Source organism: Bos taurus, chromosome 13 (assembly GCF_002263795.3).
Source record: "Bos taurus isolate L1 Dominette 01449 registration number 42190680 breed Hereford chromosome 13, ARS-UCD2.0, whole genome shotgun sequence".
Taxonomy (NCBI): domain Eukaryota; kingdom Metazoa; phylum Chordata; class Mammalia; order Artiodactyla; family Bovidae; genus Bos; species Bos taurus.
The window spans coordinates 18,321,013-18,348,918 of NC_037340.1; the positions used below are offsets into that span (position 1 = coordinate 18,321,013).

Consider the following 27,906-nt stretch of genomic DNA (forward strand, 5'->3'; position numbering starts at 1 on the left):
ATCGGTGGGATTTACCAGGTCAGGAGATTTTACGTGGACCTTGAAGGCATGGAACCCACTCCAGTATTCTTGCCTGGAAAATCCCATGGACAGTAGAGCCTGGCGGGCTACAGTCCATGGGGTCCCCAAGAGTCGGACACGATTGAAGGGACTAAGCCTACAGGCGTGCACTGAAGGAATGGTACAGAGTTTTAAGAAAGGGTGTTGGATGGGAAAGGCTCAAAACGCACAGAGAAGAGAAGACTGACTTCTGAGATCTTTGGATACCAAAGGCTGATAAGAGAATAAAGCCAGGCTTTTGTTCCCTGGGGCGCTGTGCGTACTAGGGAGGAGATGGGTACTGTATGAACTTTTGTCAACATCACCCTGAGCATTTGTAGGCGAAGGACACCCTTGGATTGACAGGTGCAGGGAGGCGGGGAGTTGGGGTCACAGGCTGTGAAGGGACAGGCCTCTACTGAAAATACATATTTATGTCTCAGAATGTCTACAGATAAAAACCCACTAGAAAAGGAGTATGTCCGAGGAAACTAATTTTGCTAATACCTATCAATCCTTTGAAACGCCCATAGAAGTAAGTAGGTGGAAGGGAGATGGTGGTGTATCAGAATGTTCACGTAGTTCTAAAAGAACTTTAGGGGGAAATCCTGTGTTGAAACCATTTTTCTAACACATTGTTATCAGCAGCCCCCAGACTTAGGGGTCCTCAGTCGCCAGCTCAGCGAACCGCGAGCGCTCGTGGACAGCTGGGACCGCTCGCAGTGGCTTGGAGCAAGGTTCTCTCGGCCTTCCGCGACCGCACAAGAGTGGCCCTCGGCCCTCGCCGTACTCGGACTCTACCAACGCCGGCGCAGGAGGGGGGTGTTTTGTGGTCGCGGAAGAGGAATCCCGAGGCTGTGCCAGGAAAGCAGGGCCTCGGAGGACGGTTGTTTCATCGCTCGCGTGGCTCGCCCGCCCTTCTCCCCTGTCCGCTCCCCACTGCGCCGTTCCATCCGGGAGCTCTCCCGTGTTCCCGCGACGGCAGGTGAGCGCCCAGGCCCCCGGCCCCGGGCCTGCCCCCCCCGCTCCTCGGCCGTGGTGGCGGCCAGCGGGGAGGCGCCTGCGCGCAGTAATGGCAGCGCGGTGAGCAGGGACGGAGCTGACAGCCGCCGCCGCCCACCCTCCTCGCCGGGCACCGTCCTGCGCGCCCTCGGACTGTCTCCCTCCCCTGCTCCCTGCCCCGCGTCCCGCCTCTGCAGCAGGTAACCCGCTGAAGGCCCGGAGCCAGCTGCGGGCTCCGGGAAACTTCCTCTCCCGGTTAGTGGGTGGCGGGGCTGGGGCGGGAGAGGAGTTGGGGGCGCGGAGGGGGAGGGGAGGCATGGGGGGAGGCCGGGGACCGGGTGTCCCGAGGGTGACCCCGGCTCCAGGAGCGCCGGCCCCGGAGCCTGGCCGCCCCCGGACTGGATCCCGGGCCTCCAGCCGGCCTTGGCCGCCCCTCCCTCGGCCCCATTTTGCTCCTAGGGAGGGAAGGTGCGAGTGCATGTTCTCTTTTATTTACGCGCTCACGCGGTTACACAGCTCTGTGTGTTTGCGGTGTGAGGGGTGGGGGGCGGGGGGCATCAATCTCTTACATCCTTACCACGAGTGTCTTCACTTTTGTTTTCGCAGACAGCGAAGATTGATAGCTCTGGGGAGGAGTGCCCTGCGTGCATGCTAGACCTGTCTCAACCCTTGGGGTCTGGTGAAATAAGATCCTTAGACTCTTAAGAGCACTTAGTTACACACCAGGGAGTCTGGACCATTCCCTACCACCCTGCAAATACGTGCATGTACAGAAAACATTTGTGAGTTGCAGACTGTTTTGTCGTTAAATCCTCTCCTTTCCCCAGGGAGTACTAATACCTAGTTGTAAGGGAGAACCTTGGAAGTTTACATTCTGATAATAAGATTAAAGACTATTAACATTCAAGACAGACTTTGGCTTCACAGTGTAAGCATCTTTGAACTAGACCAGTCCCAGATCTATACAGAGTAAGATAGGGGAAATAATCACTTAGTTCTGACTTACCACCGACTACATAATAGGCATTTAAGAACACTCAAAAGACTGCTCCCTCCTCTTTACTATCTCACGTTTCTTTCCAAGGCAGACAATTGAACAGATTGTTTATATTTTGCCTCTTTTGCCCAAATACGGTGCTGGAAGACCCTTCCGAAAGAGTCGGAGATGAAATAGCAGATGTACACGGTGTTCTCAGTTACTCTTCCCTACCCCAGATACTGTTTATAAGTTGGAAGGACATCTGTACATAGTATGTGAAAAATACCCTTTCTATGTCTGAATGCTCACATGCATCTGAAATACTTTTACTTCACTCTCCAGCCTCTGGTGATTTTTAAGTGTTTTCTGTGGCAAGGTAGTTTATTCATGTTTTTTTATCTTCACCAGTGTGTCACTAAATGGAATGTTGTAGGCCTTCTTCAAAGTCCGTATTGCCTTGCCTTTGTCAGTTCACTATTTGTTAAGCACCTGGTTTGTATGACAAGCATTACCTGAGGCCTTCGGGATACAGCCATAAACAGGACATGTGAAATTTCTGCCCTCCTGGAGCTTCAGTTCTGGGAGGTAAGGGAAAGTCAGAAAGTAAGAAATAGAAAAAGTTTCAGCCAATCCTAAGTGCTATAAAAGAAGTAAAATAGGAAGTCGTGGTAGTGACGAGGAGAGACTGCTTCAGATGCTGTGGTCAGGAAAGACCTGTCTGAGGAGACTTTTGACCTGATATCTGAAAAGTGGGAAGGATATGGCCTCTGGAAGTCTGAGGAAACAGCAGATGGATATGTCCAAAGGTAGTTTCAAGCTTAGGGTCAGCAAACTGAAAGCAACCCACTGAAGTTGGGCTGAGACCCTCATGAGAAAGAAAAGTTTAGGTGGTAGCCATGGGTCAGGTCATGTGAGGTCTGTTATCAGAGGAGTTTGTTTGGCTTTTATTCTTAAGGAACATTGAAAAGCTGTTCCCTTTTTGTGAAGCTGGGAGTGAAGTGGGATATGGTCTGGTTTACAATCTGACTGTGAAGGAGATTGGATAAGAGGAAAGAAGCAGGGCTACTGGTGAGAAGGCTGGGGCAGATCTGAGTAGTGACCAGAGTCAAAGAAAAAAGATGCTGAGTTATATTTTGGAGTTGAAAGTAGTGATCTGGCCTGGTTCGGATGGGAACGCAGTTGGCTGGGTTGGGGGTGACTCCTGGGTTTGAGGCTTCACCTGGATCATGGTGACGCCATGAATTGAGATGGTGAAGATGGGTGTAGGGTTGGATGGGACATTTGAAGTAGGACCTATTCAGTATTCATGTAGAGATGAGAAGCAGGCGGTTGGATACACAAGTCTGGAATTCAGTGGAGAGATTAGGGAGGCATTCATTCATTCAACAAGTATTTTTTAAGCCCCAGCTACCCACTCCAGTGTTCTTGCCTGGAGAATCCCAGGGACGGGGGAGCCTGGTGGGCTGCCATCTCAGGGGTCGCACAGAGTCCCTGAGCAACTGAAGTGACTTAGCAGCAGCAGCATGGACTAGGCAGTGGGGATACATCATAGTGAAAAAATAGACAAAAATCTCTGCCTTCATAGGATTTAACTTTTAGTCAGAGAAAGATGTGGGGAGTCATCTGACTTTATATGTTGGTTATTATAATTATGTTAATTTTTATAAAGAATTAAAAAAAAAAAACTCCTGTTTTGCTTCTTGTTATAATTATCTTTAGATACAAACTATATTCACGTGATTCAGAATTTGAAATGTTTGATGGAATATAGAATGAGAGTCTCTCTTTCTTGTCCCAACATATTTGAGGCCAAATATTTTGACGGTCTCTCAACACATCTTTCCAAAGATAAATTTTGTGGACATGTAGACAAATGTGTGTAGGTTTCTTCTCCCCACTTGGCAAAAATGGTAGCATACTTGCTTTGATTTGACACCTTGTATTTTTTAGAGTATTAAATAGTATTAAAAAGGTTATGAAGCAGTATGAGGGCATCTGAAATAAGAAAGTACAGAAGAAGATTAGATGGTCCTGGGGCACCGAAGCATTTTCTGATTTGGTCCCTATCTTCTGTGAGTTTAGGACCTGCAGATATGGAGTTTAGTTTAAAGAGCTGTTTTGGTGAGGCTTTTTTTTTTTTTTTAAACAAAAGTGTGCACTGTTTCTTGTGTGTTTCATCTTTCTTATCTGCCTGTTTTCTTTATGTGCTAGAAAAATGTTTGATTATGATCGAAAGCAGCATTTCCGTGAATGTACTGTCAGTTAAATTCAAGTAAGTTGATAAAAAGACCAGCATTGAATCTTAATGTTTTGAGGAAGTTTAGCTAATGTTAAAGCTTGGAAAAACAAGCAGAAATTTGGAATGTTTTCATGAGACAAAAGTTATTGCTACTTGAGATGTATGACTGAATTCTCTCTCAGTAATCAGTTAATAATCAGACTCTCTGTTCAGAGTTATCTGGCCCTTTGCCTGGGTTTGAATCTTAACAGTCAAGTTTCTGTTGCGTTGCAGATGTTAGCATAATTCTTATGTTACCATCTTTAGGAATACAGACCGTCCCCAATTTACAATGATTTGCCTTAACAATTTTTCAGCTTTATGGTGGTACAAAAGCAATATGCATTCAGTAGAACCCTATTTTGAATTTTGATCTTTTCTTGGTCTAGCAGTATGGAGTATGATAGTCTTGTGATGCTGGGCAGTGGCAGCGAGCCTCAGCTCCCAGAAAGCCAAGCGGTCATGAGAGGGAACAACCAGTATACTTAACAGTCATCCTGCACATGGACAACCGTTTTGTTTTTCATCAATGTAGTAGTCACAAAATTACATGAGGCAGTCAACATGTTATTCAAAGTAGGCTTTCTGTTAGATGATTTGCCCAACTATGGGCTCATGTAGGCGTCCTGAGCACTTTGAAGGTAGGCTAGGCTAAGGTACGATGTTCGGTAGGTGAGGTGTATTAAATGCATCTTGACGATATTTGTAACTTTTGATGGATTTGGGGAGACGTAACCTGATCTTAAGTTGAAGAAGATCTATATAAGATTCAGACTATGTTACTACTTTGTATTTGGGAAGGCCTGTTGAAGATACTGGAACAGTGAAGTTCCTTTAAGTCTTAATAAGTTTTGAGACAGTGACTAGAGTTAAGGTCATGATATTAGCATCTGGTACAACTTTTGGAGTGCGGTTAATGTTAGCTTCCCCTGTTGATTGACCCAGAGGAGGGGAGATGAAATATTTTCTGTAAGTTGCTTAAGCTTAATTTTTTTTGAAAAATTAAAAAACTCAGAATCATTGTGTTCCCTACTGAATTTAATACTATTTTTTATATTGGTTGACATTTTGATTTTCACTTAGCTGTCTTTAGCCAGACACTTTCTATGTAAATTGATCTACCTCTTTGGTTTCTTTTTTTTTTTCTTGAGATTGTTCTGGATTTATGAACTGTTTTGTTCAGTTTGATTTTATTTATGTTATTGTTACCTCCCTTTTTTCTTTTTCGTCTGAGATAAGTAAGTATTTAGTTTCTAGGTTGGAGAAATATCTTTAAAAATACTTAGTTTTTCTTTTTTGCAGCATTAGTAATAATACTATGAAATATGTATGCTTAGGCAATGGCACCCCACTCCAGTACTCTTGCCTGGAAAATCCCATGGGCGGAGGAGCCTGGTAGGCTGCAGTCCATGGGGTTGCTAAGAGTCGGACACGACTGAGCGACTTCACTTTTCACTTTCATGCATTGGAGAAGGAAATGGCAACCCACTCCAGTGTTCTTGCCTGGAGAATCCCAGGGACAGGCGAGCCTGGTGGGCTGCCGTCTATGGGGTTGCACAGAGTTGGACATGACTGAAGTGACTTAGCAGTAGCAGTGTATTAAGCTTACTTAAACTCTGTAAATGTAGATGTTAATGTTCTATTTGAAGATTTTAGTTATCCAGAGAATTTTCACTTATGTACTTTAACAGTGTAAATGTTACTGTTGTTATTTAATCATTGAATTATAGCCTGACTGATGAAAAATTCTGACACATATACAGTCAGGTTAGTAGTTTATCATCTTTATTTCTCTTATCAGCTGTAAGCTTCTTGAAGGCAACATCTTTAATACCTGGTAGAGGTCTGAGTATTGTGAATACTTAATAAATATCTATTAACTCGATGACTTAAGTCTTGTTCTAATGTAGGTTGCTTTTCAAATAATGAAATATTAGATTTACCGTGTGTAAATATTTCTTGAATTTCTCAGTTTTGCTTTACTTCAGTTGACGGAAAGTACAGGATACTTACATTTTTATTTTATTTTATTTTTGTTTCTTTTTTGTTGATTTGGCTGCACCACGTAGCAAGTGGGATTTTAGTTCCCCAACCAGGGATCAAACGCATGGCCCCTGCAGCGGAAGCGCTGAGTCTCAGGCAAGCACTGGACTGCCAGGGAAGTCCCCTAAATTTAAATGTTGAAATAATTTCAGACTCTACAGAGAAGTTGCACAAATGGTACAGAAAGCTCAGGTATACCTTTCCCTAGATTTCCTTAGTGCCAACAGCTATATAACCAGGGCACAATGATCAAAACGAGGAAAATTAACATTGGTACCATGCTGTTAATTAAACTACAGACCTTTATGTGAATCCCACTTGTTTTTCCTGTAATGTCCTTTACCTTTTCAAGATTCAGTTCAGGATCAGACACAGCATTTAGCATCTGTCTCCCTACTGCTGCTGCTGCTAAGTCACTTCAGTCGTGTCCGACTCTGTGTGACCCCATAGATGGCAGCCTACCAGGCTCCGCCGTCCCTGGGATTCTCCAGGCAAGAACACTGGAGTGGGTTGCCATTTCCTTCTCCAATGCATGAAAGTGAAAGGTGAAAGTGAAGTCGATCAGTCGTGTCCAACTCTTAGCGACCCCATGGACTGCAGCCTACCAGGCTCCTCCGCCCATGGGATTTTCAAGGCAAGAATACTGGAGTGGGGTGCCATTGCCTTCTCCGATCTGTCTCCCAAGTCTCTTCTAATCTGTGATGATCTTTTCTTGTCTTCCATCATCTTCATGCTTGCAATGAATGGTCAGTTTATTTTGTAGAATGACTCAATTTGGGTTTCTCTGATGGTTTCTCATAGTTAGATTGAGGTGGTACATTTTTGGCAGGCATACTAAAGAAGTGATGCTGAGTCTACAGCGTATCATATTGCAGGATACAGGATGTCAGTATATTGTATTAGAGGTGATGTTAGCTCTCATTAAGGTCATGTCTGTTAAATTTCTTTGCTTGTAGAAGTTACTATTTTTTCTATTTGTAATTGCTGGATATATGGGGGGAGATTCTTTGAAACTATGCAGAAATCCTGTTCTCAAATTTTTGTCCTTTCATTTCAGCGTTCTTTGGTAGTTCTTGCTTATAACAATAATTACAGCAGTGTTCACCTGATGGCAATTTTGTATTTTTCTCATTTCCTTCTACACTTATTAATTGGAATCCTTCTATAAGGGAGAACTGTCTCGTCTCCATATTTGTATCCATGTTGAGTCAGAGATACTTGTTTTACTCTATGGTTTATAATTTAATTTTATCTTTATTTAATCACTCAGATTGTTCTTCTATGGCTTTCAAGTTTGCTCTTTGTCTTTTTAACATCCTCCAGCCTCTTTAAGAACGCACTTTCTGTTTTCTGACATCTTAACATGTCCAGACTCATTATATTGCCCCTGCTGCAGCCCTGGAACCAATCACTTCTCCAGTGAGCTCTGGTTCCTTCTCTTGGAGAATGGTTTTTAGAAACCAAGATCTAGATGTTATGTGTGCTAATTGCCATTGGGTGTCATTGCTCCTAGGCCCTCTCAGTGAACGGAGCTAGAAATACATGTATGAATACTAATCCATGCATACACAACATCTGTTTATTTCTATATCTTTCATCTCTCTCTCTGTGTTAAAAACCATGCTGATAACTCTCATTCCAGTCAAACACTATAGGATTTACACTTGCTGTCCCTTTTTATTTATAACTGCTGTTTTCTGATAGAAATAGAGCATACTTTTCCAATAGTCATAATAATGGTTTGAAGTTACCAAAGTGAGTCCAAGGTTTTTAGATAATGTGACTTAATTTAGCTCTCAGGATAACAAAAATTGCAAGTCATTGGGTTGTTAAAAAGGATAACTAGAGTATAATTTGAGTAATCCTTTTTAATATTTGGATAGATGGTCAGGACTAGAAAGAAAATTCAGTCTTAATGTTTATTTGTGGAAAGGCTTATTGGTCACAGCTTTGTCTTACCTGTGCGCCAGAGTGGGTGGGCTTGCCTACTCATGAGAAACTCAGATTAATTCAAGTTCTCTAACTCATCCTTGAAACATCTGTAAGAATTTTTTTAAGGCTAGTTGGAGTCTTAAATTCCTGCTTGGCTTATTAAAATTGGAAAAAAGTGAGCAAGTAAGTGAAAAAGACATAAAGCTTCATTGAGATAGGAGCCATGGAAAGAAATACTGTTTGTAGACATGTGGGAGAGTCTCAAGTCATGGAGGAGAAAGGTCTTTAATTCTGGTCAAGTTGACTTTAGTTTGGAAGCATATTCTTCTATAATTTTTTTGTTGTATTATAAATATATTCTGTACTTCCTACTGTCCCCCTTCCTAAGGTTTTCTTCCTGCACTATACATTTTGCCAATTGAAGTTACAGACCACTGTGTTTCTCTTGACTTTTTTCACCAGTGTCTGCCTTTTTAAAAAAACACACTACTAGAAATTCTTTTTATTTTTAATTAAAAAAATATTTATTTATTTGGCTGCACCAGATCTTAGTTGCGGCATGTATAATCTCTAGTTGTTGCCTGTGAACTGTTAGTTACAGCATATGGGATCTAGTTCCCTGACCAGGAATTGAGCCTGGATCCCCTGCACTGGGAGCATGGACTCTTAGCCACTGGACCACCAGGGAGGTCCCCTAGAAATTCTTAAGTAAGCAAGTCACATGATGGAAATGACATTTGTGGTGTGGAGCTGTGTGTCAAGCCTTATTGCAACAGTAAACATTTACCCTGAGCCTGCAGTTAACAAAGATACCTCTTGGCTGTAGCTCATGGGCCACACATTCAGTGCAGTAAGATGAAAGAGTTTAGATGCATGCTTGGAGCTTATCTTCATATGAAATCACGATAACTTTTGGTCAGTGTATACCAGAGATAGTCTTAGAAATGGAAAATATTGAAGAATTAATAATGCTCTTTGATTAGGTATTAAATATTTTCCTTATTTTGTGTATTTAGGCTATAACCTGCTCAATAAGCCCCCTGGATGTCATTTTAAAAATTTACTAGGGTATATTGACTTACCTGAAATTTATTTAGGCCCCAGTATTCTTTTGATCAATGCAAAGAAATAGAGGAAAACAACAGAATGGGAAAGACTAGAGATCTCAAGAAAATTAGAGATACCAAGGGAACATTTCATGCAAAGATGGGCTCGATAAAGGATAGAAATGGTATGGACCTAACAGAAGCAGAAGATACTAAGAAGAGGTGGCAAGAATATACAGAAGAACTATACAAAAAAGATCTTCATGACCCAGATAATCACGATGGTATGATCACTCATCTAGACCCAGACATCCTGGAATGTGAAGTCAAGTGGGCCTTAGAAAGCATTGCTACGAAAAAAGCTAGTGGAGGTGATGGAATTCCAGTTGAGCTATTTCAAATCCTAAAAGATGATGCTGTGAAAGTGCTACACTCAATATGCCAGCAAATTTGGAAAACTTAGCAGTCCTGAGGGAAAACTCAGGACTGGAAAAGGTCCGTTTTCATTCCAATCCCAAAGAAAGGTAATGCCAAAGAATGCTCAAACTACTGCACAGTTGGACTCATCTCACATGCTAGTAAAGTAATGCTCAAAATTCTCCAAGCCGGGCTTCAGCAGTACATGAACCTGAACTTTCAGATGGTTATGCTGGTTTTAGAAAAGGTAGAGGAACCAGAGATCAAATCGCCAACATCCGCTGGATCATTGAAAAAGCAAGAGAGTTCCAGAAAAACATCTATTTCTGCATTATTGACTATGCCAAAGCCTTTGACTGTGTGGATCACAATAAACTGTGGAAAATTCTTCAAGAGATGGGAATACCAGACCACCTGACCTGCCTCTTGAGAAACCTATATGCAGGTCAGGAAACAACAGTTAGAACTGGACATAGAACAACAGATTTTCCAAATAGGAAAAGGAGTACGTCAAGGCTGTACATTGTCACCTTGCTTATTTAACTTCTATGCAGAGTACATCATGAGAAACACTGGGCTGGAAGAAGCACAAGCTGGAATCAAGATTGCCGGGAGAAATATCAATAACCTCAGATGTGCAGATGACACCACCCTTATGGCAGAAAGTGAAGAGGAACTAAAGAGCCTCTTGATGAAAGTGAAAGAGGAGAGTGAAAAAGTTGGCTTAAAGCTCAACATTCAGAAAACGAAGATCATGGCATCTGGTCCCATCACTTCATGGGAAATAGATGGGGAAACAGTGGACACCGTGTCAGACTTTATTTTTTGGGGCTCCAAAATCACTGCAGATGGTGATTGCAGCCATGAAATTAAAAGAAATTACTCCTTGGAAGGAAGGTTATGACCAACCTATGCTATACTAACTCACTTCAGTCATGTCCAACTCTGTGCGACTCCATAGATGGCAGCCCACCAGGCTCCCCTGTCCCTGGGATTCTCCAAGCAAGAACATTGGAGTGGGTTGCCATTTCCTTCTCCAGTGCATGAAAGTGAAAAGTGAAAGTGAAGTTGCTCAGTAGTGTCCGACTCTTAGCGACCCCATGGACTGCAGCCTACCAGGCTCCTCCGTCCATGGGATTTTCCAGGCAAGAGTACTGGAGTGGGTTGCCATTGCCTTCTCCGTGACCAACCTAAATAGCATATTAAAAAGCAGAGACATTACTTTGCCAACACAGGTCCATCTAGTCAAGGCTATGGTTTTTCCAGTGGTCATGTATGGATATGAGAGTCGGACTATGAAGAGAAGTGAAAGTGAAGTCGCTCAGTCATGTCTGACTCTTTCCGACCCCATGGACTGAGCCTACCAGGCTCCTCCCTCCATGGGATTCTCCAGGCAAGAGTACTAGAGTGGGTTGCCATTTCCTTCTCCAGGGGATCTTCCCGACTCAGGGATCGAACCCGGGTCTCCTGAATTCCAGGCAGATGTGTTAAGCTCTGAGCCACCAGGGAAGCCCCACTGTGAAGAAAGGTGAGTGCTAAAGAATTGATGCTTATGAAATGTGGTGTTGGAGAAGACTCTTGAGAGTCCCTTGGACTGCAAGGAGATCCATCCAGTCTATTCTAAAGGAGATCAGTCCTGGGTGTTCATTGGAAGGACTGATGCTAAAGCTGAAACTTCAATACTTTGGCCACCTCATGCAAAGAGTTGACTCGTTGGAAAAGACTCTGATGCTGGGAGGGATTGGGGGCAGGAGGAGAAGGGGACAACAGAGGATGAGATGGCTGGATGGCATCACCGACTTGATGAACATGAGTTTGAGTAAACTCCAGGAGTTGGTGATGGACAGGGAGGCCTGGCGTGCTGCGATTCATGGGGTTGCAGAGTCGGACATGACTGAGTGACTGAACTGAACTGATTCTTTTGATAATTTTTGGAATGCCAGAGTTTTATTGCTGGGAATGATCAGTACTGAAATAAAAAGTTAAATTTGATAGGTTTTTTGTTTTATTTATTTTTAATTTTTTTTTTTTTTTTTTTACTAAAAAAGACATTAAGTGTTTAGCCATTTACATTGTTGATAATTATACTTTTGGAAGGCAACTGAAATGTTTATCAGTAATTAAGCTGAAGTCATACTGATCATTATGTTGAACATGGTTTTACATTTTGCTAAAATAGTTTGTGCTTCAAATAAAATATTTAATTATGTACCAGCATCAGTTCTGTTCTTAAAATGAATGTTTTGAGATGCTGTTACTGCTCTACCTGCTGAAGTGTAATTATCCAAATCACTTCTTTGTATGAAAAATGTCTGATTGAAAAACAGTATCACTCCATATTAAAATCCATCTGATGTTGGCAAAATTATATCTTTTGTATTTCTGCTATTGCTGGCAACTTTGTTTTCTTTAAAACATTGTTGGAGTGGGAGTTTTGTCAGGCTGTGTTAACATATCATAACACATTGTCAGGCTGTGTTAACACTTTGGGCTGGTACCATGTTGCTTCAGAGCTCTTTCAGCATCTGTACCTCAAAGTTAAGATTCTCGGGAGAAAGGAAATGTTAGTGTGTTCGTGCATAATCAGTTGCTCAGTCATGTCCAACTCTTCTGTGAGTCCGTGGACCCACCAGGCTTCTCTGTCCATGGGATTCTCCAGGCAAGATTACTGGAGTGGGTTGCTATTCCTCCTCCAGGGGCTCTCTTTTAGTGTTCTGGGGAGTGAGGTAGGTGTGTGAAGAGAAAAACTGAAAAGGAAAAGAGATTTTAGAACATTGCTATCAGAAATCTAGATAATTTATCAATTTGATTTTTGTCTTTAGCTTGGGTTACCTAGCTATTCTCTTAGAACTAGTAACTGATTAGAAAATGTTTGTTGTCAGAAAACTAGTCAAGTATCTGTCCTGAGTCTCTGACAATCAGTGATTTGATGTATGTTTTTGTATTTTTGACTTTTTCAGCAACCATTACAATATGTAGCTTAATGAACATGTCTGCTTTCACTTGGCATAATGCTTTTGAGAATCATCTGTTGTTGTCCACATATCAGTGATTTGTCCAACTTTAATACTGAATAGTATACTGTTGTGTGAATTCACCACATTTTGTTTTCCATCCACTAGTTGATGGGATATTTGGTTTGTGCGCTTTGGTAGTTATTAATAAAGGTGCTCTAAAAATTTGTGTTTAGGTTTTCCTGTGAATGTATGTCTTCATTTCTCCTGTGTAAATACCCAGAAATGGAGTTGCTGGATCCCATGGAAAGTATATGCTTAACTTTAATAGAAACTGCCTAAGTGGTTATTAGGCAGCTTGTCACTGTTTAGTATGTTAGCTGTGGGCTTGTCTTATATGACCTTTATTATGTTGAGGTACATTCCCTCTATGCCCACTTTGTTGAGAGCTTTTGTCATAAATGAATGTTGAATTTTGACAGATGCTTTTTCTACATCTGTTGAGATCATCATGTGATTTTTCATTCTTCATTGTATTAATGTCATTGATTGATCTGTGGATGTTGAACCTTGTATCCCTGGAATATATCACAGTTGATCATGGTGTATCAGTCCTTTTAATGTGTTGTTGAATTTGGCTTGCTAAATTTTTTTTTTTTTTTGCAGATGTTTGCATCTGTGTTCATCAGGAATATTGGCCTTTAGCTTTCTTTTCTTTTGGTGTGTGTGTATTTTTTTTATTTTGACACCCATTTTGTTTATTTATTTTAAAAACTTTGTATTTTATATTGAGGTATAGTTGATAACAAATATAAAAGTTTTAGGTGAACAGTGAAGGGACTCAGCCATACATACATATGTATCTAGATTTTCTTTTCTTGTGGTGTCCTTTGGTAATCATGGTAATGCTGGCCTTGTAACATGAGTTTGGAAGTATCCTTCCGTCTTTTTTTTCTTGGAAAGAACCCTCCTGGAGCCCTTTGTTCTGTGTCTGTATAGACGGGTTGTTTTTAAAATCTGTCAAGCTTCTGTGCTGAAAAATTCCTGTTCCTCTCTTCTGTGTTAGATCCCTCTGTTTTGGGATCCCAAGTCTTTCTTAGTTTGTTAATTTCCTCCTTATAGAGGATATCTTCCAATAGATTCCTGAGTAAAATGATTTCATGTACATTATTTGATACCACTCTGGATAGAGAACTCTAGGTGATTAGTCATCTTCCCCTGAGCATTTTGAAAGCATTGCTTTATATTACCTCCAGCATCCAGTGTTGCAATTGTAAATCTATATATAATTTATAGTCTGTTGTGACTTTTTTCTTTTCTGAAAAATTATAAAGTCCTTTCTTTATCCTCAGTGGTTTAGTATGCCAAAAAGTGGTGCCTTGTTATTTTTAAAATCAAATATTCTGGGTATTCAACATGTCCTTCTAAGTTGGAAAACTAATGTTCATTAGTTCTGCAGTATTTTTTCTTTAATAATTACCTCTCATTCTGATTTTCTAGAATGCATATTAATTGAATGTTAGATCTTTTGGATGAATAATCCTTTTAAAAATAACTTTCTGATTCTGATTTATGTGCTCCCCACTCTTCCTCATATTTATGGAACTGTTAATGATGATGGTAAAGATTTTTTTTAAACCCATTTACTTTGAAAAATTGCAAACATATACAGAGAATGAATAGTTTAATAATGCCTAATGTACTTGTCACTCATTCTCAACAATTATCAATCAGTGCATAAACAAGCTGTTTAATTTTGAGGTAGGTCTCAGACAGCATTTATTACATTCATAAGTATTTTGGGATGTGTCTTTGACAGATAAGAACTGTCATTTTTAAAGCTCTCCTAATTGTTATAAAAAATATTTTTAAGGTCATGAAATAGCTCCTCAAGTGTTTTCAGATTTCCAAGGTTATCATAAATATGAATTTTAAAAAAGAGCATAAATCTAGATCCAAATAGGAACAGTCATACTGTGATAGATTAAATGTGCCTTTTCAGTCTATTTTAGTTTAATTTCTATTCCATAAATGTCTCTCACTCTCATTTTCTTTTCTCTCTCTTACGTGTGTGCATAATTTATTGAAGAAATCTGATTATCCAGTAGTTTCCTGTAGTCTGGATTTTGCAGACTTGCAGGTTGATGGTTAGTAATGTTTGTATATATAATATGTATCACATAGGAGGAATTCAGAAGGTATTTAATGAACAGTAAGGATAATGATAAATTGTAGTTTTCTTATAAGTATTTGTAACAATTGTAACTTAAGTTGTGTTAACAGTATCTTTAGAAGAAAACTTTGTTGATGTCAATGTGAAAAGAACTTACTAATCCATTTAAAAAACTATTTTAACTCAAAAATACTGATATTAAACTAGGTACTTGAATTTTGGAGGACTCATCACATATCATATCAAACATAATAGAATGAATCCAAGTACAGCCAAGCAGTGAAATGCTATTTGCCTAGTCACTCGGTTGTGTCTGACTCTTTGCGACCCCATGGACTGTAGCCTGCGAGGCTCCTCAGTCCATGGGATTCTCCAGGCAAAGAATGCTGGAGTGGGTTGCCATTTCCTTCTCCAAGAAATGCTATTAGGATTAAAGAAATCCTTATGTGTTAATATGGAATGCTTTTCCAAATGTACTGTTAAGTGAATATATTGTTAAGTAAGTGGTGTGATGCCATTTATATAAAACAGGTGAAGAAAGACCATCTCTATATTCAACTATGTAAAAAGGGGAAATAATGACATATATGCATAAAGTACTCCCAGACACACATAATAGATCCCTCTAGTGATGGGACATGGTGACTGTAGCATAGGAGTGAGAAGGAGACTGAGATTTCAGAATTTGCAATCATGTAAATGTACCTGTTCTCCCCTACATTCCCCTCCACATTAAATTGCTCCAAAATTTTTGGTACGGTTATTTCACCTTAAGTGTCTTAACAGCTTTATTGAGTTATCCTTTGCATACCATTCAGTGTACTCATTTGAACTGTACAGTTCAGTGGTTTTTAGCACATGTGAGGGTTGTGCAAACATGATGACAATCAGTTTTAAAACATTTTCATCACCTAATTAGCAGTCACTAACCATTTTTCTCCAGGTCCTGTAAACCTGTGCAAACACTAAAATACTTGCTGTGTCTGCTGATCTGTCTTTTCTGGATATTTCATGTAAACGGAATAGGCAGTAATAGGCAGTCTTTTATGACCAACTTTATTCACAGAATATGTTTTTGAGGTTTATCTATATTGTAGCATCTATCAGTACTCCATTCCTTTGTATTACAGAATAATCATTGGATATACTACATTTTATTTATCCATTTTTTACTTGATAGACATTTGAGTGATTTCCACTTTTTTGGCCTTTATAAATAAATGCTGCTATGAACATTTGTGTCCAAGTTTTTATGTTTTTTTATTTTATTTTATTTATTTTTGGCTGGGCTGGGTCTTTGTTGCTGTGTGGGCTTTTCCCTAGTTGTGGTGCTTGGGCTTCTCTCTGCAGTGGCTTCTTTGTGTTGCAGAGCAAGGCTGTAGGGCACTTGAGCTTCAGGAGTTGTGGCAAGTAAGGTCAGTAGTTGTGGCTCCTGGGCTTTAGTTGCTCTGTGGCATGTGGGATCTTCCTGGATCAGGGATCGAACCGGAGTCTCTTGCATTGCCAGGTGGATTCTTTACCACTGTGCCACAGGAAAGCCCCATGTCCAAGTTTTTGTGTGGACATGTTTTCTATTGCATAGGAGTGAATTACTGAATCACGTGGTAGCTCTGTGATACCATACGATACTTAGAAATGGTGCTCCTAGTGAGAAAATCTAATCTATGAATCATTTTCAAATGTAATGAAAATTTCATAAATGTTATTGCCATAAAATTTCTTTCTTTGCCCTCTCTCTTTTACATCCTTGTATAAATGCTCCATGAGTAAAGATCATTTAAACAATTTAAATAAGATGAAGTAACATAGATTTTATTTAAGGAGCTTAAATAAAGGAGCTTTCTATTGGGCAGGCATAGAAGCTAACCAACTCTTTTAGCATACTTCCTGTTACTGGTTTGTTAGTTTTTAGTGTATTTCCCTGGGCTGATGCTTCTCTCACCTTGGTGTTCACATTTTCCATCCATCTAAGAGTGGATTATCACTGTACATAAACCCATTCTCTCTGTTCTCAACAGAGAAATCAATGCCAGTGTGATTCTGCTAAAACTTGAATAAAGCTAAAAGGTAATCGATGCAACCATTAAAATAATGTATAAGTAGGGTGTGTGGTATGATCCCATTCTTATAGGGGGAGGAATGGAATGTGAAGCAAACAGTGATAGCTTTTTGGTACACAGTTACACAGTAGTCTCCCTACCCTGAGGAAGCACTCAGATAATCGTGGCTCAGTTCAGTTCAGTTGCTTAATCGTGTCCGACTCTTTGTGACTCCATGGACTGCAACGTGCCAGGCTTCCCTGTCTATCACTAGCTCCTGGAGCTTGCTCAAATTCATGTCCATCGAGTTGGCTGAGGGTAGTTTAATCCTCTAATAGCAGTTAAAGAGAATTCTCAAGTTACACAGAAGAGGACACCTTACCTAGTTTAAGTGGGCCCAGAAAATTTCCTAAAAGCTAATATTCTGGGCCAAGGCTAAAAGATCAGTAGGAGTTAGGTGAATGGATTGAAAGGAGGAGGCATGGAGAAGAGAAGAATTTTAGGTACAGAAAGCAATCACGGTAACGCTCAGTGCTTGTGAATCAGCCTGTTGTGTTCAGTGACCTCTAAGCAAAGAAGTTTCCAGATTATGATGCCAAGGAAAGGAGTCCCATGAGAAGAGCAAGGTGAGGATGGGCTTTAGTTCAAGGTCACATCATGGAAGCTTGATGATCCTGTTGCCAATGAGCTTAAACCAGATGCTATCCGTAGTGGAAAATCTCAAGCTGCTTTAAGTACCAGAGTGACATGGTCAGCTCTGTGGTTTAGGTTATTTTTGTTGCTGAATGCCAGATCCAAGAGTCTAACTTCCTTGGAAGTCAAGAACTCTGTTGACCACTGTTATCCTCACCTAGTACAATGCCTGGCATGGATGTTCCTAAGTCTGCTGGAGTAGGACATGGCAACCCACTACTAGTATTCTTGCCTGGGAAGTCCCATGGACAGAGAAACCTGGTGGGCTACAGTTCATGGGGTCGCAAGGAGTCAGCCATCACTGAGCACACAGCACATAGTTGTATATGGTAGTTGAGGGCAGGGGTTCCAGCGCAGGTCTGAATCCTGATGCCATCAATAAATAGCTCTGCGACCTTAAGCAAGTTTGTTAATCACCATGTAATTAGTTTTCTTATCCAGAAAATGGAGGGAACAGTGGGCCCTACTTCAGATTGTTGGGAAGATTAAGTGACTTTATATAAAGCACTTAGATGTGTGTTTGGCTCATAGTAAGTATGGGCTTCCCTGATAGCTCAGTTGTTAAAGAATCTGCCTGCAATGCAGGAGACCCTGGTTCGATTCCTTGGTCAGGAAGATCTGCTGGAGAAGGGATAGGCTACCCACTCCAGTATTCTTGGGCTTCCCTTGTGGCTCAGCCGGTAAAGAATCTGTATGCCATGTGGGAGACCCGGGTTTGATCCTTGGGTTGGGAAGATGCCCTGGAGAAGGGAAAGGCTACCTACTCCAGTATTCTGGCCTGCAGAATTAATTCCATGAACTATATATATAGTCCATGGGGTCGAAAAGAGACACGACTGAGTGACTTTCACTTTCATAGTAAGTACTGTATAAGTATTAACAGTTATTAGTACTTCTTTGATAAATAAAAGATGAATGCAAACTGAAACTGTTGAGGGCCTGACCCCAGAGCTTTTATGGGGTTGCACGAGAATGGAAGGATTTAAGAAATCCCACACAGATAGGATGTGTGAAAAGCATGAGAAGTTAAGGTTAATTTTCTGTTTTAAAACTGGAGCTTTAGGTCCCCCTCTTCCCCCCAATACACACACACACAGGGATTACTGCTAGTTAGAGGAAATTTAAGGCCTGGTCTGTTGATGGAAGAGAGTTGATTCAGTGTGGCACACCCTCTTTGGGCTTTTGTTTAACCTCTCTGATTCCTTTTCTTCTCTTCTCTTGAAGTCTGTTCCCTGGACCCCTCTGCAGTTCTTTTCTTCACCACGTAAGAAGAGCCCAGGGCCTCCTCCAGTTCGTGGACCATGCAACTGGTCTCTTGTCTCGTTTCCTTTTTCTCTATGCATCCTGCCTTCTCCCTGCTGTCTCTTTACCTCCTTTTTTCCCCACAGTGGGACACAAAGAGGAAGAATGTTTCCTCCTTGTTTGGCCCTAGCTACAGGACTAACTTGGTGCTTCACAGTCCCGTAATGAGGGAAAACTTCGGGGAGGGTGTGAAGGCTTGCGCAGGAAAAATGCTCCCTTGTGCCATTAAATGTGGCTTTACAAGGTTTTTCTTTTAATTCTGTTCTTCTGCTGTGTTATGGAGAAGGATTTGGAATCCAGCTAAACTGATGATTTAAGAAAAGAAACCCTTTAATGATTTTGTGTTTCCTCATATATGCGCTTAGTCTCCAGTTTAAGGAGTGCAAACCACGAGGATTTGGGGCTGAAGCCTTTTTGTCTTGACTGAGTATCTGCTGTGGATTTCTCGTGTTGGAGTTTAACTTTTTGGCTCATTGAGCCCCAGCTTCTTTCTGTCAGCACGTGAAGCTTCTCATTCTTTGGACCACCCTGAATTATAAATAATTTGTGTTAAAAGCTCTCTATTTCTTAGAGTTTGTAGTGAATACAAACATTCTGAAGAATTCCTTGTCTGGACAGGCATGAAAAGATGACAGCCAACGTTGATTGTTCTCACCACGCGCCAGGCTCTGTTCTCACGCCTTCCTGCATCCTGCTGCCTAATGATGTGATTGTTTTAGAGACAAATGACTGACCCCGTGTAATTCATGCTAATGTTAGCATTGTCTTTAATTAACAGATTTCAACACTAAACTTGCACAATGTCTTTGAAACCAAGAGTAGTGGATTTTGATGAAACCTGGAGCAAACTCCTCACGACAATCAAAGCTGTGGTCATGTTGGAGTACGTGGAGAGAGCAACGTGGAACGACCGCTTCTCGTATCCTTTGGTGGCACCTACGCCTGCACCCGTCAGCACTCTGGGTTCATAAGCTTGTTGAAAACAGGTTTAAGCTTTCCTAAGTGGAAGAACTTTCCAGTATAACTATTTTCAAATGTATTATTGTTGACATTTCCAAATTTATTGCCTGTATGTGGCAGTCAACAGTCTTCCATAACCTTTTGTTCAGCAAATACTTTCCTGAGATTTAGCATATGTCAGACACCACTTCAGGCTTTGGGAGTACAGCTGTGAACAAAACAAGCCACTTTCCTTTCATTCTACTGAAGGAGATAGGCATTAAACAGATGTAAAGCAAACCTCATGCCAGTGCTTCTGTTAATCGTAACAGGTTAAGTATCGGGGCGGTCCGGTGGGGAGGAGTGAAGCAGGGCAAGTGTCTGAGTGTGGCTGGAGTGTGTGTGGGACTCTGCAGATGGTGGTCAGGGAAGGTCTCTCTGAGGATGGTGATAAAACTTGAGCAAAAAAAAAAAAAGCAAAAAAAAACACAAAAAAACAAAACTTGAGCAAAGACTAGGACAGAGGGAGGGAGCAGGTCACACAGAGACCTAGGGGCAGCGTTGCAGGCAGAGAGCACATAGCACATTCAGCGCCTGTGAGGCGGGAACGGTTCTTACCTGGGTTGTCTGCATTTGCGAGTTAGGGGTTGTATATGAAAACATAAGTAGGTGGTTTCCCTGTGGCCTAAAACCTGCTGCCCTGCGTTCCTACATGAAAGCAATCTTATTTTAAAAACATTATATACATACACACAGATATACTATACCTAATATGGAGAAGCTCTATACAGTCAGCAAAAACGAGACCAGGAGCTGACTATGGCTCAGATCATAAACTCCTTATTGCCAAATTCAGATTTAAATTGAAGAAAGTAGAGAAAACCATTAGACGATTCCTGTATGACCTAAATCAGATCCCTTACATTATACAGTGGAAGTGACAAATAGATTCAAGGGATTGGGTTCAAGGAATTAGTTGTGATAGAGTGCCTGATGAACTATGTACGGAGGTTTGTGACATTGTACAGGAGGCAGTAATCAAGACCATCCCCAAGGGAAAAAATGCAAAAAGTCAAAATGGTTGTCTGGGGAGGCCTTACAGATGGCTGTAAAAAGAAGAAAAGCGAAAGGCAAAGGAGAAAAGGAAAGATAAACCTATTTGAATGCAAAATTCCAAAGAATAGCAGAATAGCAAGGAGAGATAAGAAAGCCTTCCTCAGTGATCAGTGCAAAGAAATAGAGGAAAACAATAGAACATGAAAAACTAGTGATCTCTTCAAGAAATTTAGAGATATCAAGGGAACATTTCATGCAAAGATGGGCTCAATAAAGGACAGAAATGGTATGGACCTAACAGAAGCAGAAGATATTAAGAGGTGGCAAGAATACACAAAAGAACTGTACAAAAAAGATCTTCATGGCCCAGATAACCATGATGGTGTGATCACTCACCTAGAACCAGACATCCTGGAATGTGAAGTCAAGTGGGCCTTAGGACGCATCACTATGACCAAAGGCTAGTGGAGGTGATGGAATTCCAGTTGAGCTATTTCAAATCCTAAAAGATGATGCTGTGAAAGTGCTACACTCAGTATGCCAGCAAATTTGAAAAACTCAGCAGTGGCCACAGGACTGGAAAAGGTCAGTTTTCATTCCAATCCCAAAGAAAAGCAATCCCAAAGAATGCTCAAACTACTGCACAATTGCACTCATCTCACATGCGTAATGCTCAAAACTCTCCAAGCCAGGCTTCAACAGTATGTGAACTGTGAACTTCCAGATGTTCAAGCTGGTTTTAGAAAAGGCACAGGAACCAGAGATCAAATTGCCAACATTTGCTGGATCATCGAAAAAGCAAGAGAGTCCCAGAAAAACATCTATTTCTGCTTTATTGACTATGCAAAAGCCTTTGACTGTATGGATGACAACAAACTTTGGAAAATTCTTAGAAATGGGAATACCAGACCACCTGACCTGCCTCTTGAGAAACCTGTATGCAGGTCAGGAGCAACAGTTAGAACTGGACATGGAACAACAGACTGGTTCCAAATTGGGAAAGGAGTATGTCAAGGCTGTATATTGTCACTCTGCTTATTTTACTTATATGCAGAGTACATCTTGAGAAATGCTGGACTGGATGAAGCACAAACTGGAATCAAGATTTCTTGGAGAAATATCAATAACCTCAGATATGCAGATGACACCACGCATATGGCAGAGAGTGAGAAAGAACTAAAGAGGCTCTTGATGAAAGGGAAAGAAGAGAGTGAAAAAGTCAACTTAAAACTCAGCATTCAAAAAACTAAGATCATGACATCTGGTCCTGTCACTTCATGGCAAATAGATGGGGAAACAATGGAAACAGTGTCAGACTTTATTTTTTTGGGCTCCAAAATCACTGCAGATGGTGACTGCAGCCATGAAATTAAAATATACTTGCTCCTTGGAAGAAAAGCTATGATCAACCTAGATGGCATATTAAAAAGTGGAGACATTACTTTGCTGACAAAGGTCTGTCTAGTCAAAGCTATGGTTTTTCCAGTGGTCATGTATGGATGTGAGAGTTGAACTATAAAGAAAGCTGGGAGCTGAAGAATTGATACGTTGAACTGTGGTGTTGGAGAAAACTCTTGAGAGTCCCTTGGACTGGATCAAACCAGTCAATCCTAAGGGAAATCAGTCCTAACTATTCATTGGAACGGAGAAGGCAGTGGCACCCCACTCCAGTACTCTTGCCTGGAAAATCCCATGGACGGAGGAGCCTGGTAGGCTGCAGTCCATGGGGTCTCAAAGAGTCAGACATGCCTGAGCGACTTCACTTTCACTTTTCACTTTCATGCATTGGAGAAGGAAATGGCAACCCACTCCAGTGTTCTTGCCTGGAGAATCCCAGGGATGGGGGAGCCTGGTGGGCTGCCGTCTATGGGGTCGCACAGAGTCAGACACGACTGAAGCGACTTAACAGCGTTCATTGGAAGGACTGATGCTGAAGCCTGAAACTCCAGTACTTGGGCCACCTGATGTGAAGAACTGACTCATTGGAAAAGACCCTGATGCTGGGAAAGATTGAAGGCCGGAGGAGAAGGGGACAACAGAGGATTAGGTGGTTGCATGGCATCACTGACTCGATGGACACGAATTTGAGTAAGCTCTGGGAGTTGGTGATGGACGGGGAGGCCTGGAGTGCTGCAGTCCATGGGATTGCAAAGTCGGACACAACTGAGTGACTGAACTGAACTGAATATAATGTATGTATATGAAAGTGAAAGTTGCTCAGTCATGTCCGACCCTTTGCAACCCCTTGATCTGTACAGTCCATGGAATTCTCCAGGCCAGAATACTGAAGTGGGTAACCTTTCCCTTCTCCAGGGGATCTTCCCAGCCCAGGGATTGAACCTAGGTCTCCCACATTGGAAATGGAGTCTTTACCAGCTGAGCCACAAGGGAAGCCCAAGAATACTGGAATGGGTAGCCTATCCCTTCTCCAGCAGATCTTTCCAACCCAGGAATCGAACTGGGGTCTCCTGCGTTGCAGGTGGATTCTTTACCAACTGAGCTATCAGGGAAGCCCTAAAAGAGTGATCTGCCCTTTCTGAGGTTCAAACTCAGGACCTTCAGATTGAGACTGACATGCTGCCTCCTGTGTTAAGAGGGCAGACATGTATATTATATGTATATTATAGCATTAATAATATCATTATATAGGTAAAAACGCAGTGTGACCTCCAGCACCCAGGATATATACTCTGGAAAAAACCCACAGCATTCCAGTACTTTAGCTTCTTAGTATTTGGGAGGTTAAAGCGGTCTCTAGGAACCCTCAGCCACTGGTAGCTGGAGAGAGGGGTGGGTGGCTGTCTCACCAGCTCTGCCCAGTGTTTGCCAGGCACCGTGGCTGGGAGGGCCTGGGGGCAGCCCTGGCAGACTGCTGACCTGCCTTCACCTTCTACCACAGGGATATTCCACATGAAGGAAGGGAGTGGGGTTGAGGCCTGGTCTCTGGGTTGAAGGGCCCTATAGGAGGCTTTATGGACAGAGTAGACCCTGCAGGAACCAGAGACTCTTTTCGTCTAAAGGGAAGATGAGACGTGAAGGTATTACGTGGGTGAAGGTTCCTGTCGTCTCCTGCTCACTGCCCCCTCCAGCAGTGCCCTGGGGCTGAAGGATGGCTGCCTCACTGAACAAGGTGTGTGTTCTCTAGAAAGGCTGGGATTTCATAAGAGTGATTCAACTTCTTGTCAGTGCCTAACCCAGTTGTTAATATTAAACCAAATGTTGGTGCAGGAACAGTGAAGTTCTTTGAATTCATTACTGTTGCAGCTGTCAGTAAGAAACATTCGATAGGCTATCTGTGTTCTAGTCACTACAGATACAGAAAATGATGGTAACTTTTCTAGAAGACTTCATAGTTTGCAGAGATCTTTTACATTTTTAGTGTTATTTGGTGCCCCAAACATGCCTATCAGACCGGTGGGGCAGATATAATAGATGTGGAAACTGGTATTCAGCGGTAAAGGGACCCACTGACGCTGTGCTGGTAATCATTGATGGAGCACAGACTTTATGCAAGATTTCTAACATCTGATTTCTTGTACTTTCCATTGTATCTAGATGATAATTGATAGTGGATTTTGCCTTTGAAGAGCTTATTATTGAACTAGTCTCTTTTAAGTTTTGTGTGTGTGCGTGTGGAACATCATGAACTGTTTCTGATTGGAATCTTAGTAAAAACTTTAAAAAGTGTTAAAAGTTACTTGTGCATGAATGAGGTTGGGCTAGGCAAGTACTTAGGTACTTTTAAGGCTATTTTAACTAAAATAATGAGTAAAAAGAGAAGAGAAGGAATTGGTCATAGAAGATGACAAAGAGAAAATGAGCATAAGTTAAAATGGAATAATTAAATGTGTTCTTATTCTACAGAATATATAGTTACTTGTTAGTTTGGAAATGGGTTTGAGATAGCTAGCTTCCTAGAAAAGTCCCTTCAGTTATTGATATTTCTAAAATGTTTATTGTTTGATCTAAGATGATCCAATTACTCTTCACCTGATCATGAGTTTTCTGCTCCTCCCCTGAAATAAAAAAAAGTCTGCGCAAACAGCAAACTTGAAATCTCAGTTTTAAAATTTTATTTTGAAAAATAAAGACCTGTGTCCCTAATTGTTCTACAGCCAGTTTCTCTCCTTTTCCTGTTATTTTGCCCAGGAATATAAGGTTGACTTCTGATACTCAGATATTAAGTAGAAATTTTAGCAGTGATAAATCTTTCATATTTTGAAACTGAAAAAAAAAGCCCACCACTCTCCTCTGAAGATTGTGCAGCACCATATGTTAGCACTTAATTTTTTACAAAGCATTTGTAGGGTGTGTGACTTACCTTATGTGGTCCTGTCCTGTCACATGTTGGGTCAGTGTCCTTCATTCTGTGTGTACTATAAGAGTGAAATAAAGGTTTTCCATTTTTTAACTTGAGTTCAAACTTGAGTTAAATCTCATTTGTTTTAAAGTAATGTGAATATGAAAACCTTAACAATTTAACTAGAGATATCTATGCTTTATGTGTGGCCTATCCTGAACCCCTTGGAGAAAGACTTTATACAGAAACTAAGATTTTTTTGGAAAATCATGTACGGCATTTGCACAAGGTAAGGACTGCTGTATACATGATGTAAGTGTATTTGTGGCTAGATAGTTATTTGACTAGTTCACTGTTTTCCAGTGCAGAACTTGTATCAAATTAAGGTTATTTGTTTTGTTTCCTAAATAGCATTTTTCTAAAATGTATTTAAGAGCTATGAGTCCAGCACTGTGTGGTTAGGTTCTCCAAGGGAAATCAGTTTAGTTACTCAAGGTCATGCTACTAGTAAGTGAGGAGAGTTTCAAATCAAGATTTGTTCAACTTGAAATCAAGTCCTCACATGTTCTTCGGATGGTGTTTGTAGAACCAGGTTTTTTTGTTTTTACTGTCTCTTCCCCACCTCTTGGTGAATCTCTGTAATCAACCTTTTAGCTGCCTCTTAAAATCCTATGTAAGGTCTTGAAAATCCTAGGATTAAAAAGGAGAATGGTAAATGAGAAAGTACGACAGGAACTCCCCGTGACCAGTTATTTCGGTCAGTGTGCCATGCACATGAAGGAAACATTACAGACTTGATGAGCTGTGTATACGCATTGACAAATTTGCAGTATTTGGCTAATGGCAGCATTTCTAACTTATTTCGGATTAGTGATCTTATCAGGAACTGGATGAGATCATTTATTGTTTGAGCTAGAAACTTTTGACCACCTTTTATTAGCCCTGTGACTCTGGGCAACTCACTTAACCTACCTCACTTAACCTGGATTGAACTTTAAGTTCTTTTATCTATAAAATAGAGATAAAGTAACATAAACTGTGTAGTTGTCTAACCCTGCACATGACTAGGATGAGGCCTTTTTCAAAGAGTAATAAGTAGAGCACAATTGATCCTGTGATATTTCCCTTCTAACCTTTGAAGAAAAGCTAATTTTTCAAAGCCTGTTTTATCTGTTTATTATTATTTCTAAATAGGGTAAGTCCCTAGACTTAGAATGACTAGGTCTTAAGTCATGAACAATTTTTATTTTTTTGACTTAACGCGGTTGGTCTTCCATGTCTGTGTCTTCCATACTGGTGGATGTGGAGGCCTGACTGGAGGGGAGTTGAGCCTCTGTGGGTTTTGGTATCCATGGGGCATCCTACAAACAGTCCCTGCTGATACTCAGGAATGACTGTAGTAAGAAATTGTTTCTGGATTTATATTTTATCCCACCAGCCGCAGAAGTTCCTAAGGGGGCCCTATTTCCCTAGCATTGTTAACACTGTGCCATGTCAGTCTCTCAGTCGTGTCTGTCTGTGTGATGCCATGGACCATAGCCTGCCAGGCTGTCCATGGAATTTCCCAGACAAGCATACTGGAGTTGGTTGCCCTTTCCTAATCTTAGGGAGTCTTCCTGACCCAGGAATTGAACCTGTGTCTCCTGCATTGGCAGGTGGATTCTGTACCGCACTATGCCACCTGGGAAGTGTGGCATTATTAATAGTGGTTGGGATATTTAATTTATCTACCACATGGTAGGCAAAAAAAGTACTGTTTGTCGGCTGTTCCTATCATTGTGAGCTTTAATTGTTTAAATCCCAAGTTTAAAAGCATAGCATTTCATCAGAGTTACTAGATGAGCATTGAGGTCAGGACTTGCCCAAGGTCACACGGACAGTTGATGGAAGGATAGTTGAGGTACAAGAAGGGGTGACTTTGGGAATGTCTGTCCTAGCCAGTGAATTTTTGTTGTTATACTGAATTTCAATTAAAAAGTTCAGGCCTCAGATTTCAGCCTGATTTTCATTTTTCAAAAAATAGTAGGCTTTTATTTTTATTTTATTAAGTAAATATACAATACCTTATTTGGAGAATGTGGAAAAATGGTCAATTTTCATAGTCTTATTCAGAAAAGTGAATAATGTGAGGTGATGACGTACAACTAGCAGTCTGATCAAAATTGATGGACATGGGGAAAAAGAGAGATACATGGCAATAGAATTACATTCTGTTTTAATCTGACATAGTATTCTAGCCCAAGGAACAGCATCAAACCATTACATTTTGTTTTTTTTATCTTAGGAAATGAAGCATTTACTCTGTAATGTGGATATTTCATTTTCATCTCTAAGATTCATGTTTTTTTTTCCTAGCTCTTTCATTGTTACTGAAGGTAGTTAAATTATTTTTTTTTTAATTTAAATTTATTTATTTTAATCGGAGACTAATTACTTTACAATATTGTATTGGTTCTGCCACACATCAACATGAATCCACCACGGGCGTACATGTGTTCCCCATCCTGAACCCCTCTCCCTCTTCCCTCCCCGTACCATCCCTCCAGGTCATCCCAGTGCACCAGCCCCAAGCATCCTGTATCGAACCTGGACTGGTGATCCATTTCTTATATGCTATTATACATGTTTCAATGCCATTCCCCCAAATCATTCCACCCTCTCCCTCTCCCACAGAGTCCAAAGACTGTTCTATACATCTGGGTCTCTTTTGCTGT

At 41.0% G+C, this 27,906-nt stretch overlaps 1 protein-coding gene across 5 annotated transcripts in view; it reads left to right on the top strand.

Annotated features, from left to right (window-relative positions):
- The first annotated feature begins 935 nt into the window (after window positions 1-935).
- The window catches only part of CUL2 (cullin 2), a 71,520-nt gene continuing 44,549 nt past the window's right edge, over window positions 936-27,906 (top strand). Inside the window, exons 1-4 of one of the 5 annotated variants that reach the window (XM_025000723.2) lie at window positions 1,104-1,296; window positions 1,648-1,823; window positions 19,676-19,816; window positions 25,379-25,481. In XM_025000723.2, the coding sequence (XP_024856491.1) occupies window positions 19,698-19,816; window positions 25,379-25,481 (222 nt within the window). In that variant the 5' untranslated portion in view covers window positions 1,104-1,296; window positions 1,648-1,823; window positions 19,676-19,697. 5 annotated transcript variants of the gene reach the window in all.